The following is a 21,079-nucleotide window of genomic DNA, read 5'->3' as shown; positions in this document are numbered from 1 at the left end:
CACCCGGACTGAAAGGGGTCCCATGTTTACACATGGGACCCCTTTCCCCGAATGCAGAGACTCCTGTGACTCCTGTCACAGAAAGGTCCCTTCAGCCAATCAGGAAGCGCCACTTTGTGGCACTCACCTGATTGGCTCTGCGCGTCTAAGCTCAGACGCGCATTGCACAGCCCCCTCCATTACTTTCAATGGTGGGAACTTTGCGGTCAGCGGCTGACTGCGGGTAACCCCACCGCTGACCGCAAAGTTCCCACCATTGAAACTAATGGAGGGAGCTGTGCGATGCGCTGTCTGCCAGCTCAGACGCGCATACAGCCAATCAGGAGAGTGCCACGAAGTGGCGCTTCCTGATTGGCTGAAGGGACCTTTCTGTGACAGGAGTCACGGGGGGTCTCTGCATTCGGGGAAAGGGGTCCCATGTGTAAAACATGGGACCCCTTTTTTTTAATTATTATTATTAATTTTTTTTTATAGGGCGCCACAAGTGTTTCGCAGCGCCGTACAAAGGACAGTACAGGGAGACAAAACTTAGCATAACAGTAAATAAATAACAAAAATGGAGTGCAGGTAACAAAGAGCACCACAATTCTCATACACAATACAGCTTAAATATAAGTAGTGAGGGAGTGATCATTGTACTACTTGGGGCTGGCGGCCATAGATAAGAGAGGGGCCATTTATCAGCAGGAGAAAAAGCAGGTAAAGATGGTCGCTGAGTGAAATGGGTCAAGAAGAGGGCTTAGACAAGAGGAAAGAGGGCCCTGCTCTGAAGAGCTAACAATCTAGTGGGGAGGGGCAACAGACAGATGACATGAGGTGCAAGCAAGCAGGTAGAAGCCTGATGGTGGTATGCGAGCAAAACAGAGATGTCCAAGGCATGGGGCAGGGAGATGGAGGAGCAGCCTAAGGACTAGGTTATGCATTGGAGGGGTACGCTTTGATAAATAGGTGGGTTTTCAGTGCCCGTTTGAAGCTTTGCAAGGTCGGGGAGAGTCTAATGGAGCGGGGGAGCGCATTCCACTGAAGGGGTGCAGCACGGGCAAAATCCTGAACTCGTGCATGGGAAGCAGTGACCAAGGCAGAGGAGAGGCGACGGTCATCAGCCGACCGTAGTGGGCGGGAGGGAGTATGAAGGGAGAGGAGGTTGGAGATGTAGGGAGCAGTGGAATTAGAGATGGCCTTGTATGTGAGGGTGAGGAGTTTGAAGAGGATTCTGTAGGGGAATGGGAGCTAGTGTAGATTTTGTCGAAGGGGAGTGGCAGAAGTGGAGCGGCGGGAGAGGAAGATAAGCCTAGCTGCGGAGTTGAGGACAGATTGGAGGGGAGCGATGTGGGAGCAAGTGAGGCCAGTGAGGAGCACATTGCAGTAGTCGAGACGTGAGATGACCAGTGAGTGGATGATAAGTTTAGTTGCACTCTGGGAAAGAAATGGCCTGATGCGAGCAATGTTGCGTAGCTGGAACCGACAAGATTGCGCCAGAGCTTGGATGTAGGGTGCAAAGGAGAGGGAGGAGTCAAGAGTGACGCCCAGGCAGCGGAGTTGGGGAACGGGGGAGATGATAGTGTTGTCAACAGTGATAGAGATATTTGTAGGGGGTGTTGCTCTGGCTGGGGGAAAGATAATAAGTTCAGTTTTATCCATGTTGAGCTTCAGAGAGCGCTCAGACATCCAGGAGGAGATGGCAGAGAGGCAGCTGGAGACCTGAGAGAGGACAGAGGGGGACAGATCAGGAGAGGAGAGGTAGAGTTGTGTGTCATCAGCATAGAGGTGGTATTGAAGGCCAAAGGAGTTCAGTCCACCTGGTCCGGGTGTTCGTTTTTTTTTTTTTTTTTTTGCTAAGTACGTGGATTATAATAAAAGACCAGGTCACTGGATCAGGTGAGTATAATTTTATTCACAGGTACACCGTGGATTCTACTTGGACAAGTGGACAGAGGTCGGCGTGTGAACATAGGTAAGTATGTGTGTGTCGACATGTGTGAAATAAACGTGTCCTGTTTTTATTTGGGTATTTTTTTCCCAGTAGAACTACAGGTACCAGCGGGCCCGTTTTTCTCCCGCATGCTGGTACTTGTGGTTCTCCAAGTACTAGCTTGCGGGGAGGCTTGCTGGGACTTGTAGTACTACTGGAAAAAAACAATATTCTTTCATTTTTCAAAAGGTTATCAGCCCCCCATCCGCAGCCCTTGGATGGGGGGACAGCCTCGGGCTTCACCCCTGGCCCTTGGGTGGCTGGGGGGGGGACCCCTTGATTGAAGGGGTCCCCACTCCTCCAGGGTATCCCGGCCAGGGGTGACTAGTTGGGTATTTAATGTCACGGCCGCAGGGCGCTGTATAAAAGGGACCCCCGGCTGTGGCATTATCTACCCAGCTAGTGGAGCCCGATGCTGGTGTACTGGTGTAAAAAATACAGGGGACCCCTACTCTTTTTATCCCCCGTATTTTTTGCACCGGCACCAGGCGCAGAGCCCAGTGCTAGTTTTAAAAATACGGGGGATCCCCTGTCAGTTTTCCCCCCGGATTTTTAGAACCAGGACCGGCTCGAAGAGCCCGAGGCTGGTTATGCTTAGGAGGGGGGACCCCACGCATTTTTTTTCCAGATTTTTACCATTCCATTTAAAAATAAATAAATAAAAATAATATTTTTAAAAGTATATAAATAATACTTGTGCCTCCAAAATAGACAAACCAAGTACCTAATCCCTTCTAATATAAATAGATATGCTATTACCAATAAAAAAAAAACACAAAAAAAAACATGTTTTTAATTTTTTTTATTAGATTCCGCCAGCAAAGTGTGGCGGATTGAAAATGACGAATTTACTGTCTAAAAGCACTGTTGTCGAATTTACAATCTTCAATTGAATATACTTTTGTCGAATTGCCGCATTTGTACCACTGCAGAAATGTCGAATTTGACAAATGTCGAATTTCAAAAAGTCGATTTTGGAAAGTCCGTTTTTTTGACGAAAAGTACTGAATTGCATTGTCGAATTTTTTTTTTTTGGCGAAAATGTCCCGTTTTTCGTCATTTTCGGGAATTCGACCGCAATTGCATATACCCCATAGTCTTTTCAATTTCAAGAAACACATTTCCAGCATCCTTACAAATAAACACTTTAAGGGGGGATTCAATAGACCCTGAAAAACTTCAGGACATGAACAATGGAAGTTGTTTACAATTCCACCCCCATGCCCTAACCACCCTCCCCGATTTTTCAGGTGAAAACACATAGAATGTGTGATACAGATGAGTACACCGTTAACTTGACTAGTTTTCTGCCTAGTCACAACATGACTTATTAGCGTAAACCCTTCATCTATTGTTCTCAGCTGCAATACAATACAGAGAACAATACAGCAGGGGATTAAGTAATTAAAGGAGGGGATTAACTCCAACTGGCCAGTCTCCGTTAATTCTATTAAAGGTCAAGATAAATGTGGGCCCATCTGTAAATTTACGGATTTAGGTGTTTTCACGATCGTGGACATAAAAATGGTGCAGATATCTGGGATTTAAAATACAGCAGCTCATTGAATCCACCCCTTTGTCTGAAATCATATCTACAAACTATACATCCATAGATTTTGCAGAGTTCACATGTACTTGAATTATGTCTTTTGCTTTCCATGCTTCATCATACATGAAAAACAGCATTGCAAATTATATGAATATCCTTATAGGCGCATATGTAATAGAGTAAGTAGAACTTACCCCCCAGCTGCAGCTGCATGCAGGCAGGTCCTGCCAAAGTCATCTGGGGTATCTATATCAAAACCTACAAAAAAATAACAAAAAATAAAAAAAGGGTTATGGAAAAGTATTCATAAAAAACAATAATGAAATGAGAACAAGATCAAATACCATGTTATCTAAAAATAAAACTTTAAACCTCTTTATAACGAGTGGCACATTGTACAACAATCATATGACCCATTTTTTCTGTATTTCAGATTAATTCAGTTTATTGGGAATTTTTTTCCCCCAAGTGTTTACTCGTTACAAAAGGAACTTTATTTATGGCCTATGACAACACGTACAAGTTGTTGAAATTTACAGGGGGGAAATAAAAACAAAACAGTCAATATTATGCCAAAGGTTACATTCAGAATAACAGGACACCCCAATTTACTGTATTTTCCACTAAAGCAGTTCCCAAACTCTGTCCGCAAGGCACCCTAATAGTTCAGGTTTTAAAGATAGCCATGGATGAGCACAGATGGTTAAACCAAATTGACCAAGGTACTAATTAAGTTAAAGATAAACGCTGATGCATACTCTACGCACTAAGAATACGTATAGTCAAAATAATTTTGATAAACACCTACAATTAACATGGAGTATTAGTGAAATTCATAGCACATGTTTGGCCAAATGTGTGGCCCATCCCCCGCGCCCAGGTGACTTCATTAGATGGGTCCCTAACATCTCTAATACTAACACATTATATACATTTATCCAAGTCTTACCTTTAAAACAGAGTCCACTGTAATATGCAGTCAGCAATGTAGGAACCTGTGCTAATTAGAACACCTGAGTGTAGATGGGAGGGTGCTAATAGTTAAGTCACCTGTACCCAAGCATGGTTGTCCTTAAAAACTGAGCTGTAAGGATGCCTAGAGGATGGAGGTTTGGTAACCTCTGCACTAGAACTTTTGTTCAATAGATTTGATCAATTATGTACTTTTTAGTAGCACCAGATATGTATTAACATTAATTAAAATATTTTGTATACATTATAAAATGAAGGGAGATTCATTTAATTGTTTTTTTTTTCTTATCATTTAATAATGGGTCGAACAGGCCCCAGTTGGCATTCCCTAATACCAACAATTACAGAAAAAAAAAATAGGATTTTAATTACCCTACCGGAAAATCCTTTTCTCGTAGTCTGTAGAGGATTCTGGGGTCCATTTAGTACCATGGGATATAGACGGGTCCACTAGGAGCCATGGGCACTTTAAGAATTTGAAAGTGTGGGCTGGCTCCTCCCTCTATGCCCCTCCTACCAGACTCAGTCTAGGAAACTGTACCAGAGGAGACGGACATACTTCGAGAGACGGATAGATAAAGATAGTGGTGAGATTCCGAACCAGCACACACAAGAGGAAAGCCAAGCTAACCAAACTTGAAACAGGAACAGCAACAGCTGAACCAACATTACTTAACCAAGTAACAGTGCAGGACAAACAAAGCACTGGGCGGGCACCCAGTATCCTCTACGGACTACGAGAAAAGGATTTACCGGTAGGTAATTAAAATCCTATTTTCTCTTACGTCCTAGAGAGTACTGGGGTCCATTTAGTACCATGGGGATGTACCAAAGCTCCCAAACCGGGTGGGAGAGTGCTGAGGTTCCTGCAGAACTGATTGACCAAACTGAAAGTTCTCAGAGGACAAAGTATCGAACTTGTAGAACTTTGCAAATGTGTTCCAACCTGACCATGTAGCTGCTGGGCAGAGCTGAAAAGCCGAGACACCCCGGGCAGCCGCCCAGGAAGAACCCACCGACCTAGTAGAGTGGGCCTGTACAGATTTTGGACATGGCAAGCTTGCTGTGGAATAAGCATGCTGGATTGTAAGTCTGATCCAGCGTGCAATAGTCTGCTTTGAAGCAGGACACCCAATCTTATTGGGATCATAAAGAACAAACAGTGAGTCCGTCTTTCTGTGACGAGCTGTTCTTATCACATACACATTCAAAGACCTCATAACATCCAAAGACTTTGAAGTAGCACAGATGTCTGTGAGAACCGGGACCACAATATGTTGGTTGATGTGAAACGCAGAAACCACCTTAGGAAGAAATTGCTGACGAGTTCCGAGTTCAGCTCTGTCCTCATGGAAAATTAAATAGGGACTTTTGGGAGATAAAGCCCCCAGTTCTGACACACGTCTTGCTGAAGCCAAGGTCAACAGTGTGACAATCTTCCACGCAAGATATTTTACGTCCACCTCCTGTAACGGCTCAAACCAGGCCGATTGGAGGAAATGCAGCACCACATCGAGAACCCAAGGTGCCGTGGGAGGCACGAAGGGAGGTTGGATGTGCAGAACACCTTTCAAGAACGTCTGGACCTCAGAGAGAGAAGCCAATTGTTTCTGAAAGAAAATGGACATGGACGAAATCTAGACTTTCATGGAGCCCAGACGTAGGCCCACATCTACTCCTGCTTGTAGAAAAAGCAGGAAACTTCTTAGATGGCATTCCACCGCAGAAAATTTTCTGCTCTCACTCCAAGAGACTTATTTCTTCCAAATACGATGGTAATGCTTAGATGTTACCCCCTTCCTGGCTTGGATCATAGTTGAGATAACCTTGTTAGGGATCCCTCTCCTGGCTAGAATCAGCCGTTCAACTTCCATGCTGTCAAACATAGCCGCGGTAAGTCCTGAGAGACGAACGGGTCCTGTTGCAGAAGATCCTCGCAAAGAGGTAGAGGCCATGGATCTTCGTGGAGCATCTCCAGAAGGTCCGTGTACCAGGCCCTTCTTGGCTAGTCCGGAGCAATTAGAATTGCTTGAAACTTTTCCCTTTTTAGTCTCTTTAGAATTCTTGGGATCAGAGGAAGTGGAGGAAACACGTACACCATCTGATAGACCAATGGTGTCGTCAGGGAGTCTACCGCCACCGCCTGTGGGTCTCTCGACCTGGAACAATACCGCTTGAGCTTCTTTTTGAGACGAGAGGCCATCATGTCGATCTGTGTATATCCCCATCGACTTGTCAAGCACCTGAACACTTCCAGGTGAAGTACCCACTCCCCCGGGAGCAGGTCGTGTCTGCTGAGGAAATCTGCTTCCCAGTTGTCTACTCCCGGAATGAAGACCGCTGACAACGCCACAGCGTTTTCCTCTGCCCAGAGGAGAATTCTTGACACCTCTGACATTGCTGCTCTGCTTTTCGTTCCGCCCTGTCAGTTTATGTACGTCACTGCCGTCACATTGTCCAACTGGACCTGAATGGCCCGATCTTGAAGAAGATAAGAGGCCTGCAGAAGGGCGTTTTATATGGCCCTGAGTTCCAGAATGGTAATTGGAAGAATGACTTCCTGACTTGACCATCTTCCTTGAAACTGCACCCCCTGAGTGACTGCTCCGCAACCTCTGAGGCTGAATTCCGAACCACCGACCCTCGATGAGGTGAGAAGTCTGTAGCCACCACAGAAGGGAGATCCTGGCTTTTGGCGACAGACGGATCCTCTGGTGCATGTGAAGATGTGATCCGGACCATTTGTCCAACAGATCGAGCTGGAAGGGTCTTGCGTGAAACCTTCCGTATTGAAGAGCCTCGTAAGAGGCCACCATTTTCCCCAGAAGGCAAATGCATAGATATCCAGGTTGGCTTCAGGACATCTCGAACCATCGACTGGATTACTAATGCCTTTTCCAACGGAAGGAACTCCTTCTGCGATTCCGTATCCAGTATCATTCCCAGGAAAGGGAGCCTCTGTGTTGGCTCTAGGTGAGATTTCGGAAGATTCAGAATCCACCCATGATCTTGGAGAAGTTTGGTTGAGAGAGCAATGCTGTCCAGCAACCTTACCCTGGATGGTGCTTTTATCAGGAGATCATCCAGGTACGGAATTATGTTCACTCCCTGTTTGCGGAGTAGAAACATCTCTGCCATCACCTTGGTGAACACCCTCGGTGCCGTGGAGAGGCCAAATGGCAGGGCCTGGAGCTGGTAGTGACAGTCCTGCAGTGCAAACCGTAGGTAAGCCTGATGAGGCGGCCAGATCGGAATGTGAAGGTACGCATCCCTGATATCCAGCGACACTAGGAATTCCCCCTCCTCCAGACCTGAGATCACCGCTCTCAGAGACTCCATCTTGAATGTGAACACTCGCAAGTACGGGTTCAATGACTTGAGGTTCAAAATTGGTCTTACCGAACCGTCCGGTTTCGGTACTACAAACAAGTTGGAATAGTACCCCTTGTTTTGCTGATGAGGTGGAACTGGAATCTGTACCAGTTTTTGTATGGCATGTTGTAAAGTTATACTTGCCTTTCGTGAAACTGTCAAGCCTGATTTGAAGAATCTGTGAGGTGGGAGCTCTTGGAACTCCAGTATGTAGCCCTGTGAAACGAGATTTATGACCCAGGGATCCTGGCACGAATTTGACCAGATTTGACTGAAGAATTGTAGGCTAGCTCCCACCTGACAGCCTTCCAGGCATTGTGGTCCACTGTCATGCTGAAGTCTTTGAGGAAGCAGAGCCTGAGCTCTGTTCCTGAGCACCCGCAGTTGCTGGATTGCGTGGTTTACCTCTTGCGCCGCTGGAGGATGTAGAAGCACCTCTGTATTTTCCCTTGAACTTGGCCGTCCGAAAGAACTGTAACTTGGAAGCTGAATAAGTCTTCATGGTTGGGGGGGCTGCAGAAGGAAGATACGTAGACTTACCCGCAGTAGCTGTTTGAGATCCATTTGTCTAATTTATCTCCGAACAAGGCCTCTCCTGTGAATGGTAGGCCCTCCACGCCTTTCCTGGAGTCCACATCAGCAGTCCACTAGCGTAGCCACAAGCCTCTGCATGCCAACACTACCATAGCGGTGGTGTGTGCGTTAAGCACTCCTATTTCCTTTATGGTTTCCACCATAAAGTTTGCAGAGTCCTGTATCTGCTGCAGGAGTAAGACAACATCCCCCCTAGATAAGGAATCTAACCCCTCAATTAGGTTACCTGACCATTTGGCAATGGCTTTAGTGATTTGCGCACATGCAATAGTGGTTCTTTGGGCCACCCCAGCAGCTGTGTACAATGATTTGAGTGTAGTCTCAAGTTTACGATCAGCTGTGTCTTTCATGGAGGCTGCACCAAGAACAGGCAATACAATTTTACGTGACAGCCTAGAGACTGTTGTGTCCACTATCGGTGGATTTTCCCATTTTTGCCCATCTTCCAGAGGAAAAGGAAAAGATGAGAGCAACCTTTTAGGGATATGACACTTATCAGGTTTAACCCAAGGTTCTTCAAACAGGGCATTCAATTCCTTTGACGCAGGAAAAGTGACTGAGGACTTTTACATTAAAATAAGATTCCTCCCACTCCTCTGACACCTTATCAGGAATATGCAGAACATCTCTGATAGCCTCTATAAGAGCCTCTATTCCCTGTGACAGAGCTGCATCTCCCCCTCTGAGTCCACCTCCCCCTCATGCCATCATAATGGCCGGCTTCCCACTAGCCGGGACACCGGCTCAGTACTCACCACTCTTCATTCTTCTGGCTCTGTTAGGGGTGGCGGCGTGCTGCGGGACTGTGCACTCGCCGTGATGGGCTTGCGAATGGGTCCCCCTCAGGAGCTCAGTGACCTGTCAGCGGGGAACGGGACCATTAAGCCTTCAAGAGGTTGGGCCGTCCCCCCCCCTCCCCCTAAGTCCCACAAAGTAGGCAGGCTGGTGCCATCCAGCCCTGCCTGAAAATAACACATATATAAAATAAATGTAGAAAACTCTTCAGGAGGCTCCTTCAGCGTGACTGGCTCCTCCGGGCACATTTTCTAAACGGAGTCTGGTTGGAGGGGCATAGAGCCCATGGCTCCAAGTGGACCTGTCTATACCCCATGGTACTAAATGGACCCCAGTATCCTCTAGGACGTAAGAGAAATGTATTTTAACAGACTGTAATAGTATCTGGCAAATCAGCCCGTGTTCATCATCACCATTGCTAACAAGTCTGGGCTAACAAATCAAGGCAAATTGGGAGACCTGCTTCACACTGGCACTGTTTCACTAACTTACACAACACTAGGGGGATGTAATAGCAAAGTCACAACACGAACTTGAATGTGATTGCTTATTATTATACATATATATTAGTATTACATGTAAACCATGGCATTCTGAAAGAGGCATGTATAAGTCATGGGGTAAGAAACCTTAGGATAGAGTTAATGTAAAAGCACTAGAGAAAGATGAATAAAAAAACCCATAAATGTTCACAAAGCGGAAGATGATGTTGTACACCTGTCTCCTGAATCATCTTAAAAGGTAAGGTGGTGGTAAAAGAACAGACTACTTTCTGTGTAACACTCAGTCCTCCCTCAGTATTAAAATAACTGTTCAAGGAGCTAAAGAAAAGAAACAAAGTATAACAGATATTAAGTCGGGTACACACTAACCAATGTGTGTACCTGGCGATACTGGCTTCATCGGGGACCCGGCGGGTTTCCAGCATCGGCAAGTGCATACACACTTGCAGATGCTGGTAAGGAGGGAGCAAAGGCGGGGGAAGCGACGGGGAGGAGCGGGGGTTGCAGCAAGGCTCTCAATAACAAAGTCCTCCCTTGTCTGAACTGTTCACGTCTGTACGTCAGGAATGAATGTGCCATCAGCTCAGCGTACTGTTACCCCAGATTACAGCCACAATTGCAGTACTGCCAAAAGGAAGATTAGCTATGGGGATGCCCTTTCGATAGCCCTTAAAACGGCCAAAATCCTGATCTCTGGGTAAGTACAGATGTGTCCTCATACATCCAGCCCGAATATGACACGCAGCGCGAGACGCCTGGTGTAAGTCGCCAGGTCCTGTGCAACTCTTTTAGATGAAATGTAGGTCTATGCTATATTTATTATTACTTTTAAAATTACTTCTATCAAATTTAGTACCAACAGTGTTTGTAAAGATGGCAAAGAATTGTGGTTTTTAAAAAAAATTTCTGAATAAAAAACAAAACAAAAACCTTGTTGAAAGAAAAAATAAGATTTTAAACCTACCGGTAAATCTTTTTCTCCTAGCCCGGAGAGGATGCTGGGGACTCCGTAAGGACCATGGGGTATAGACGGGCTCCGCAGGAGACATGAGCACTCTAAAGACTTTAGAATGGGTGTGCACTGGCTCCTCCCTCTATGCCCCTCCTCCAGACCTCAGTTAGAGAAACTGTGCCCAGAGGAGACGGACAGATTTTTGTTAATCTAAGGCAGGGGTGGGGAACCTCCGTTTGGTCCGGCCCACCAGGTTGTGTCAGTGAGACACGCTGCCGCTCAGTCGGGCGGCAGCGTGTCTCAGCTGTCAGAGCAGGGAGACGGAGGAGAGCGCGGCTGTAGAATGGGACCAGCGGCGTGTAGTACTTCAAACCAGCCGCCGGTCCGTGAGCCAATCAGAGCTCGCGGACCGGCAGCCAATCAGGAGCCGCGGCTGCCGGTCCGCGAGCTCTGATTGGCGCTCGAACCGGCGGCAGATTTGAAGTACTACACGCCGCCGCTTTCACCCGACAGCCTCGCTCTCCTCCGTCGCGTCCACGGTAAGCAGCACGGAGGGGAGAGGGGACGGCATTTGTATACCTGGCACTGTGGGGGCTGTATACCTGGCACTGTGGGGGGTATTTGTATACCTGGCACTGTGGGGGCTGTATACCTGGCACTGTGGGGGGTATTTGTATACCTGGCACTGTGGGGGGCATTTGTATACCTGGCACTGTGGGGGAATCTGTATACCTGGCACTGTGGGGGAATCTGTATACCTGGCACTGTGGGGGGTATTTGTATACCTGGCACTGTGGGGGGTATTTGTATACCTGGCACTGTGGGGGGCATTTGTATACCTGGCACTGTGAGGGGCATTTGTATACCTGGCACTGTGAGGGGCATTTGTATACCTGGCACTGTGGGGGGTATTTGTATACCTGGCACTGTGGGGGGCATTTGTATACCTGGCACTGTGAGGGGCATTTGTATACCTGGCACTGTGAGGGGCATTTGTATACCTGGCACTGTGTGGGGCATTTGTATACCTGGCACTGTGGGGGGTATTTGTATACCTGGCACTGTGGGGGGCATTTGTATACCTGGCACTGTGAAGGGCATTTGTATACCTGGCACTGTGAGGGGCATTTGTATACCTGGCACTGTGGGGGGTATTTGTATACCTGGCACTGTGAGGGGCATTTGTATACCTGGCACTGTGGGGGCATCTGTATACCGGGCACTGTGGGGGCATCTGTATACCTGGCACTGTGAGGGGCATCTGTATACCTGGCACTGTGAGGGGCATCTGTATACCTGGCACTGTGAGGGGCATTTGTATACCTGGCACTGTGGGGGCAATTGTGGATCTGGCACCGCACTATTGGGGGCATATGTGTATCACGTCCCATTTTAACTGGCCACACCCATTTTTTTGGCGCATGCGCGCCTCCGGCGCGCACACACAGTAACTCTAAGGGGCAGACCTACTGGGGGGCAGGGTCATTTTTTAAGTTGAAAATTTTTGTATGGCCCCCGAAGGATTTTATAAATATCCAAATGGCCCTCGGTAGAAAAAAGGTTCCCCACCCCTGATCTAAGGGCAAGATTCATACCAGCCCACACCATATAACGTGGAATATACGCAACCAGTTAACAGCATGAACAAAACAGTATCAGCCAAAGACTGATCTTAACTGTAACATAACCCTTATGTAAGCAACAACAATATACAAGCCTTGCAGAAATAAGTCCGCACTGGGACGGGCGCCCAGCATCCTCTACGGACTAGGAGAAAAAGTTTTACCGGTAGCTTTAAAATCTTATTTTCTCTTACGTCCTAGAGGATGCTGGGGACTCCGTAAGGACCATGGGGATTATACCAAAGCTCCAAACCGGGCGGTAACGTGCGGATGACTCTGCAGCACCAATTGAGAAAACATGAGGTCCTCATCAGCCAGGGTATCAAACTTGTAGAATTTTGCAAAGGTGTTTGAACCCGACCAAGTAGCTGCTCGGCAAAGCTGTAAAGCCGAGACGCCTCGGGCAGCCGCCCAAGAAGAGCCCACCTTCCTAGTGGAATGGGTCTTTACCGAATTTGGTAACGGCAATCCAGCCGTAGAATGAGCCTGCTGAATCGTGTTACAGATCCAGCGAGCAATAGTCTGCTTAGAAGCAGGAGCACCAACCTTGTTGGCTGCATACAGGACAAACAGTGCCTCCGTTTTCCTAACCCGAGCCGTCCTGGCTATGTACATTTTTAAGGCCCTGACTACATCAAGGGACTTGGAATCCTCCAAGTCTCCCGTAGCCACCGGCACCACAATAGGTTGGTTCATATGAAACGATGAAAGCACCTTAGGCAAAAATTGGGGACGAGTCCTCAACTCTGCTCTGTCCACATGGAAAATCAGATAGGGGCTTTTGTGAGACAAAGCCGCCAATTCGGACACCCGCCTTGCAGATGCCAAGGCCAAAAACATGACCACCTTCCAAGTGAGAAATTTTAATTCAACCGTTTGAAGAGGCTCAAACCAGTGAGATTTTAGGAACTGTAACACCACGTTAAGGTCCCATGGTGCCACCGGGGGCACAAAAGGAGGCTGGATGTGCAGCACTCCCTTTACAAAAGTTTGGATTCTGGGAGAGAAGCCAATTTGAAAGAATATAGATAAGGCCGAAATCTGTACCTTAATGGAGCCTAACTTCAGGCCCATATCCACTCCTGTCTGTAGAAAGTGGAGAAAACGGCCCAAGTGGAAATCTTCCGTAGGAGCATTCTTGGCTTCACACCAAGATACATACTTCCTCCAGATACGGTGATAATGTTTCGCCGTCACCTCCTTCCTAGCCTTTATCAGAGTAGGGATGACTTCCTCCGGAATATCTTTCCCAGCTAGGATTCGGTGTTCAACCGCCATGCCGCCAAACGTAAACGCGGTAAGTCTTGGAACACGCAGGGCCCCTGCTGCAACAGGTCCTCCCTGAGAGGAAGAGGCCATGGATCTTTTGTGAGCATCTCCTGAAAATCTGAATACCAGGCCCTTCGAGGCCAATCTGGAACAATGAGTATTGTCTTGAAGAGGAGGGAACACATAGACCGACTGAAACACCCATGGTGTCCCCAGGGCGTCTCCCGCTACTGCCTGAGGGTCCCTTGACCTGGCACCATACCTCCGAAGCTTCTTGTTGAGGCGTGACGCCATCATGTCTATTTGAGGAAGTCCCCAAAGACTTGTTATCTCTGCAAAAACTTCTTGATGAAGTCCCCACTCTCCTGGATGGACATCGTGTCTGCTCAGGAAGTCTGCTTCCCAGTTGTCCACTCCCGGAATGAAGACTGCTGACGGTGCGCTTACGTGATTTTCCGCCCAGCGAAGAATCCTGGTGGCTTCCGCCATTGCCACTCTGCTCCTTGTCCCGCCTTGGCGGTTTACATGAGCCACGGCTGTGACGTTGTCTGATTGAATCAGAACCGGTAGGTCGCGAAGAAGATTCTCCGCTTGTCGTAGGCCGTTGTATATGGCCCTTAATTCTAGAATATTGATGTGTAGACAAGCCTCCTGGCTTGACCATAGTCCCTGAAAATTTCTTCCTTGTGTGACTGCTCCCCATCCCCGGAGGCTCGCGTCCGTGATCACCAGAATCCAGTCTTGAATGCCGAACCTGCGACCCTCTAAAAGATGAGCACTCTGCAGCCACCACAGGAGAGACACCCTGGCCCTGGGGGACAGGCTTATTTTCTGATGAATTTGAAGATGGGACCCGGACCACTTGTCCAGAAGGTCCCACTGAAATGTCCTTGCAGGAAACCTGCCGAATGGGATGGCCTCGAAGGTCGCCAACATTTTTCCCATTACTCGAGTGCATTGAAGAACTGACACTCTGTTGGGCTTTAACAGGTCTCTGACCATGTTCTGGAGTTCCTGGGCTTTATCCATTGGGAGAAAAACCCTCTTTTGTTCCGTGTCTAGAATCATGCCTAAGAACGATAGCCGAGTCGTTGGAACCAACTGTGACTTTGGTAGATTTAGAATCCAGCCATGCTGCTGGAGCACTCTCAGGGAGAGCGACACGCTTCTCACCAACTGATCTCTCGATCTCGCTTTTATCAGGAGATCGTCCAGGTACGAGATAATTGTGACTCCCTGTCTGCGCAGGAGCACCATCATTTCCGCCATTACCTTGGTGAAAATCCTCGGGGCCATGGAAAGCCCAAACGGAAACGTCTGAAACTGGTAATGACAGTCCTGTACAGCGAATCTCAGGTACGCCTGATGAGGGGGATATATGGGTACATGAAGGTAGGCATTCTTTATGTCCAGTGACATCATAAAATCCCCCCCTTCCAGGCTGGAGATAATAGCCCGGAGCGATTCCATCTTGAATTTGAACTTTTGCAAGTACAGGTTTAGGGATTTTAGATTCAGAATGGGTCTGACCGAGTCATCCGGTTTCGGAACCACAAACAGGGTTGAATAGTACCCCTTCCCCTGTTGAACTAGGGGAACCTTGACAACCACTTGCTGTTGACACAGCCTTTGAATAGCAGCTAAAACTATCTCCCTCTCAGGGGGAGAAGCTGGTAAACCCGATTTGAAAAATCGGAGCGGAGGCAACTCTTCGAATTCCAGCTTGTAGCCTTGGGATACAATTTCCATCGCCCAAGAATCCACGTCTGATTGAACCCAGACGTGGCTGAAGAGTCGAAGACGTGCCCCCACCGGCGCATACTCCCTCAGTGGAGCCCCAGCGTCATGCGGTGTATTTAGTAGAAGCCGGGGAGGACTTCTGCTCCTGGGAACTAGCCGTGGCAGGCATTCTTTTCCCTTTACCCTTACCTCTGGTGAGGAAGGAAGAGCCCCGACCTCTTCTGGATTTATGCGACCGAAAGGACTGCATCTGATATTGTGGTGTTTTCTTTTGCTGTGGGGGAACATAAGGCAAAAAAGTAGATTTACCCGCGGTAGCTGTGGAAACCAGGTCCGCGAGACCTTCCCCAAATAAAATCTCACCCTTGTAAGGCAAAACTTCTATATGCCTCTTTGAGTCGGCATCACCCGCCCATTGGCGGGTCCACAGGGCTCGCCTAGCAGCAATCGCCATGGCGTTGGCTCTTGAACTTAGCAGCCCAACATCTCTCTGAGTGTCTCTCATATATAAGACTGCGTCTTTAATGTGACCTAAGGTCAATAAAATGGTATCCCTATCTTGGGTATCAATGTCAGCTGACAAGGTATCTGTCCAAGCTGCTACCGCACTACAAACCCAAGCCGATGCTATTGCCGGTCTGAGCAAAGCACCCGTATGTGTATAAATTGATTTTAAAGTAGTTTCCTGTCTGCGATCAGCAGGATCCTTGAGGGCCGCCGTGTCTGGAGACGGTAGCGCCACCTTCTTGGACAAGCGCGTTAAAGCCTTGTCCACCCTGGGCGAGGATTCCCACCATACCCTGTCCTGTGCAGGGAAAGGATACGCCATAAGAATCCTCTTGGGAATCTGCAGTTTCTTGTCTGGAGTTTCCCAAGCTTTTTCAAATAACGCGTTCAGCTCATGAGATGGGGGAAAGGTTACCTCAGGTTTCTTTTCCTTAAACATGCATACCCTCGTGTCAGGGACAGAGGGGTCATCTGTGATATGTAAAACATCTTTTATTGCAATAATCATATAATGAATACTTTTAGCCACCCTTGGGTGCAACCTCGCATCATCGTAGTCGACACTGGAGTCAGAATCCGTGTCGGTATCAGTGTCTGCCACTTGGGACAGGGGACGTTTTTGAGACCCTGAAGGGCCCTGTGACACAGTCAAAGCCATTGATTGACTCCCTGTTTTATCCCTGGACTCTGCTTTGTCCAGTCTCTTATGTAATAAAGCCACATTTGCATTTAAAACATTCCACATATCCAACCAATCAGATGTCGGCGTTACCGACGGAGACACCACAATCATCTGCTCCACCTTCTCCTTAGATGAGCCTTCCGCTTCAGACATGCCTAAACACACGTACCGACACCCACACACACTCAGGGATATATCTATAGGGAGACAGTCCCCCAATAAGGCCCTTTGGAGAGACAGAGAGAGAGTATACCAGCACACACCCAGCGCCACTGGACAATGGAATAACATCCCAGTAAGTACAGCACTTATATATATATATATAAAAACTCACTGCGCCAATGAAATGTGCCCCCCCCCCCCCCCCCCCTTTTTAGCCCTCTGTAACCTTGTTCAGCAGGGGAGAGTCCGGGGAGCCAGCTTCTCTGCAGCGTGCTGTGGGGAAAATGGCGCTGGTTAGTGCTGGAAGATCAAGCCCCGCCCCCTCACCGGCGGGCTTCGGTCCCGCTCAAATTATTTATACTGGCGGGGGTTCATAAATATACTGCCTCCGTAGTATCTACTTTATATGCCAGTGTCCCAAGAGGTTTTTATTGCTGCCCAGGGCGCCGCCCCTGCGCCCTGCACCCTTACAGTGCCCGCTGCTGTGTGTGTGTATGTGTGGGAGCAATGGCGCGCAGCGTTACCTCAGTGAAGATCTGGAGTCTTCTGCCGCCTTTGAAGTCTTTTTTTTCTTCTTAATACTCACCCGGCTTCTATCTTCTGGCTCTGTGAGGAGGACAGTGGCGCGGCTCCGGGACGAACGGCGAGGGTGAGACCTGCGTTCCGACCCTCTGGAGCTAATGGTGTCCAGTAGCCTAAGAAGCAGAGCCTATCATTTAAGTAGGTCTGCTTCTCTCCCCTCAGTCCCACGATGCAGGGAGCCTGTTGCCAGCAGTGCTCCCTGAAAATAATAAACCTAACAAAAAAGTATTTTTCAGAGAAACTCAGGAGAGCTCCCCTGCAGTGTACACAGTCTCCTCTGGGCACAGGATCTAACTGAGGTCTGGAGGAAGGGCATAGAGGGATGAGCCAGTGCACACCCATTCTAAAGTCTTTAGAGTGCCCATGTCTCCTGCGGAGCCCGTCTATACCCCATGGTCCTTACGGAGTCCCCAGCATCCTCTAGGACGTAAGAGAAAATAAAAAGATCTTTCTATGTCTTGTAAGCCAGAAGAAACCATTAAATTCATTGCAGATTTTAATTCTTACACAAACTGATAGAAAAACAAATATTTCCATCACCTTATACTATAAAAGAAAACTGTGTGTATATAGAAAGTATTATTTCAATACCATCCTTACTCCAAACAGCCTTCACATTTCTGTGAGTTATAGCACTGTCCGTGGCAGGCCTTGGGTGGCAGATGTATAGTAATGTGCCATGGTTGCTGCCCATTTTTAAGTGTCTGTATTATGCGTAAAAATGAACCATTGGCATTAATAATAAAACTGTTAATAGAATTACACAATTAGAATTCAGACAGAACACAAATGTATTTTTGCCTACATAAAGCATCATATAAACATCAATGTTTTGTCTACGTATTTGTTAGTAGATATGCTGAATATATATTGTTTAGTTAAGGCCAGTATTACGGTCTTTACTTCTACTGAAATATAAAACATATCTTTCTTATTTTAGAAAATACACCTCAAACACAGCCAATAGTAACTAACCTGACGATAGGAGCTTTCTGCAACAATCTGAGAAACCGCTCAATGCAGCCAAATGGAGAGGAAACATTCCATGGATACCTCGTCTGGAAGAGATCAGGTTTTATTGTTACATGACTGGTCAGCTAAACCAGCAACTACAATTTATCACAGCTTATGGTTTCCAAAATCTTCTTAAATTACCTAAACACCAAAAAGGCGTAAAGTGAGGAAATTTACTGTTACAGGTGTAAACTGTAGCATATTTCAAGACACAAAATCCTTGACTTTTAGCCCTATTCCACAGATTAATAGAGTGGAAGGACTCACTTGGGCCGGTGGGGGTGCCTGTAGCGGGATCCGGTCTGAAGGTCGACAATGTTTAGGTCGACCACTATAGGTCAACAGTCACTAGGTCGACAGGTCAAAAGGTCGGCATGAGTTTTTTTTTTAAAAAGAGAAAAATCTTTTTTGGAACTTTCATACTTAACGATCCACATGGACTACGACTGGAACGGTAATCTGCCTTGCCAGAAGTATGGCGAGCGAAGCGAGCCATGCGAGGGGACACGGTGCACTAATTCGGCTTCCCGGTCAATGTACGCAGAAAACGACACCAAACCCCCCCCCCCCCAAAAAAAAACCTCATGTCGACCTTTTGACCTGTCGACCTAGTAACCCTGTCGACATTCCAAACCTGTCGACCTATAGTGGCCGACCTAAACATTGTCGACCTAGACACTGTCGATTTGATGATCACACCCCCTGAAGCAATGACCAGTTTGGGCTCTAGCGCCCCTGTCCATCACACCTACGTAAAAGTCCTACAATGCAGCATACAGATGTGTCAACATACATCCAGCGCGAGATGCCTGGTGCCAGTGAGCCCCCAGGTCCGAAGCAACTCCGTCAGGTGCATTTTTTTGCCGAAAATGTGTCTTAGTTGCAATGCTGATTTATTTGATGTGTGACACTTGTATATTGTCTGTGATCGAGTCTATCTACGTAGCAGAACAGAACTTGCATTGCAAAAAAGCTGCGGCTGGTACATTATAGCACTTTGTATACAGATGCAGCGACTCCTCTGCACAGATATACAAGTGTCATATCAAATTTATCAGAACAGTCTCCTCATGCATCCAAGTGCAACTAAGACACATTGTATCCAAAAAAAAAAAAAAAAAAAAAGAATCTCATGCAACCTGGTGTGCCAGGAGGGGATGCTTGGCTTTACTGCAGCAAAGATGTATGAGGACACATCTGTACCTTTACTTTAGTGGCTATTAGATCGATTGAAGCAAATAATAATTCTTTTTCACTAGACTCAAATGATTGAGTTTCTATAATTTGGCTTGTTTTCGGAATCCATGAGGATTTGAATGTTATGTTATTCAAAAAATTATATACTCAACTCTAGATTATATAAATCAGTAACTTGATATTTTGTCATCTTTTATTCTTATTTCTTACGGACCTTTGTAAAAGTGTGTGTACCTTGAGTCCCTTCTTTTTTTCTGTACCCACACCCTATTTTTGTTCAAATGTAAAACCTGAATAAAAATCAATATTAAAAAGAAAAAAAATTCTAGTGCTTTTCTACATGTCACAGAAGTACAAGGAGACATGTATGAGATAAAAGAAAAGCATGGCATTGAACTGAATCGGTAGCTTTGTAAGCAGCACTCGTGACATCTTTATAAATGATTTATAAAGTGATAAGCATGTTATACATTAATCTTGAAAAGTTTCTACTAATCACAGCAACATCAAAAACAAAAATACAGTTCTAGTGTCTTCACATTTTAATAAACCAAGTCAAACATACTCACACATCACAATCACATTGGTAAATTTTAGCAACTTACTTTGCTGTATCTGCACCATTGGTAATTAAAGTGTTAATGAGGAGCTCGTGGCCATATCTGGCTGCTATGTGCAATGGGGTGTTTCCATTCTTATCTTCACAATCTATCTCAGCTCCTATAATATACAATAGAGGTGGAAGAAATTATTGGTCAGATGATTGGTCAGTTTTGATGTACACGTAAAAACGTCAGGTGATTTGTACTCTGCCTCATTATTCTGGAGGAGCTTGTTCTTCCCTACTTATGATTAATATAGTTTACCAATGTAGGGAAGCAAGAGAACACTATTAGGTATATGCAATTCACGGCGAATTGCGGCAATTTTTCGCCGTTTTTTTTTCCGACTCAATTCGCCAGGTGAATTCCGGCAGGTGCCTGCCGGAATTCACCATATTCAATGAAAAACGGATTCGCCAGAATCGCGGGCGAAAATCGGCCGATTTGGCGGATTTTGCCGCGATTTTAAAAAACGGTAAAAAACGGGAAAACCCCGAAAAAAAAAATGGCGTGGGGTCCCCCCTCCAAAGCATAACCAGCCTCGGGCTCATCGAGCTGGTCCTGGTTCTAAAAATCCGGGGAAAAATTGGCCAGGGATCCCCCGTATTTTTAAAACCAGCACCGGGCTCTGCGCCTGGTGCTGGTGCCAAAAATACGGGGGACAAAGAGTAGGGGTCCCCCGTATTTTTAACACCAGCATCGGGCTCCACTAGCTGGACAGATAATGCCACAGCCGGGGGTCACTTTTATGCCGTGCCCTGCGGCCGTGGCATCAAATATCCAACTAGTCACCCCTGGCCGGGGTACCCTGGGGGAGTGGGGACCCCTTCAATCAAGGGGTCCCCCCCCCAGCCACCCAAGGGCCAGGGGTGAAGCCCGAGGCTGTCCCCCCCCCATCCAATGGGCTGCGGATGGGGGGGCTGATAGCCTTTTGTGATAATAAAAAGATATTGTTTTTTCCAGTAGTACTACAAGTCCCAGCAAGCCTCCCCC

The 21,079-nt window shown here is 47.0% G+C and overlaps 1 protein-coding gene across 2 annotated transcripts in view; it reads right to left on the bottom strand.

The window, feature by feature from the left end:
• The window catches only part of ANKRD28 (ankyrin repeat domain 28), a 497,286-nt gene that overhangs the window by 86,291 nt on the left and 389,916 nt on the right, over positions 1-21,079 (bottom strand). For both annotated transcript variants that reach the window (XM_063921942.1, XM_063921941.1), the window contains exons 10-12: positions 20,090-20,204; positions 18,249-18,331; positions 3,716-3,779 (exon numbers count right to left, since the gene is read on the bottom strand). In XM_063921942.1, the coding sequence (XP_063778012.1) occupies positions 3,716-3,779; positions 18,249-18,331; positions 20,090-20,204 (262 nt within the window). The remainder of the gene's footprint in view (positions 1-3,715; positions 3,780-18,248; positions 18,332-20,089; positions 20,205-21,079) is intronic.

Source organism: Pseudophryne corroboree, chromosome 5 (genome assembly GCF_028390025.1).
Source record: "Pseudophryne corroboree isolate aPseCor3 chromosome 5, aPseCor3.hap2, whole genome shotgun sequence".
Classification (NCBI taxonomy): domain Eukaryota; kingdom Metazoa; phylum Chordata; class Amphibia; order Anura; family Myobatrachidae; genus Pseudophryne; species Pseudophryne corroboree.
Note: the sequence above shows the minus strand (reverse complement) of the source record. Positions and strands in the feature narration are given on the sequence as shown.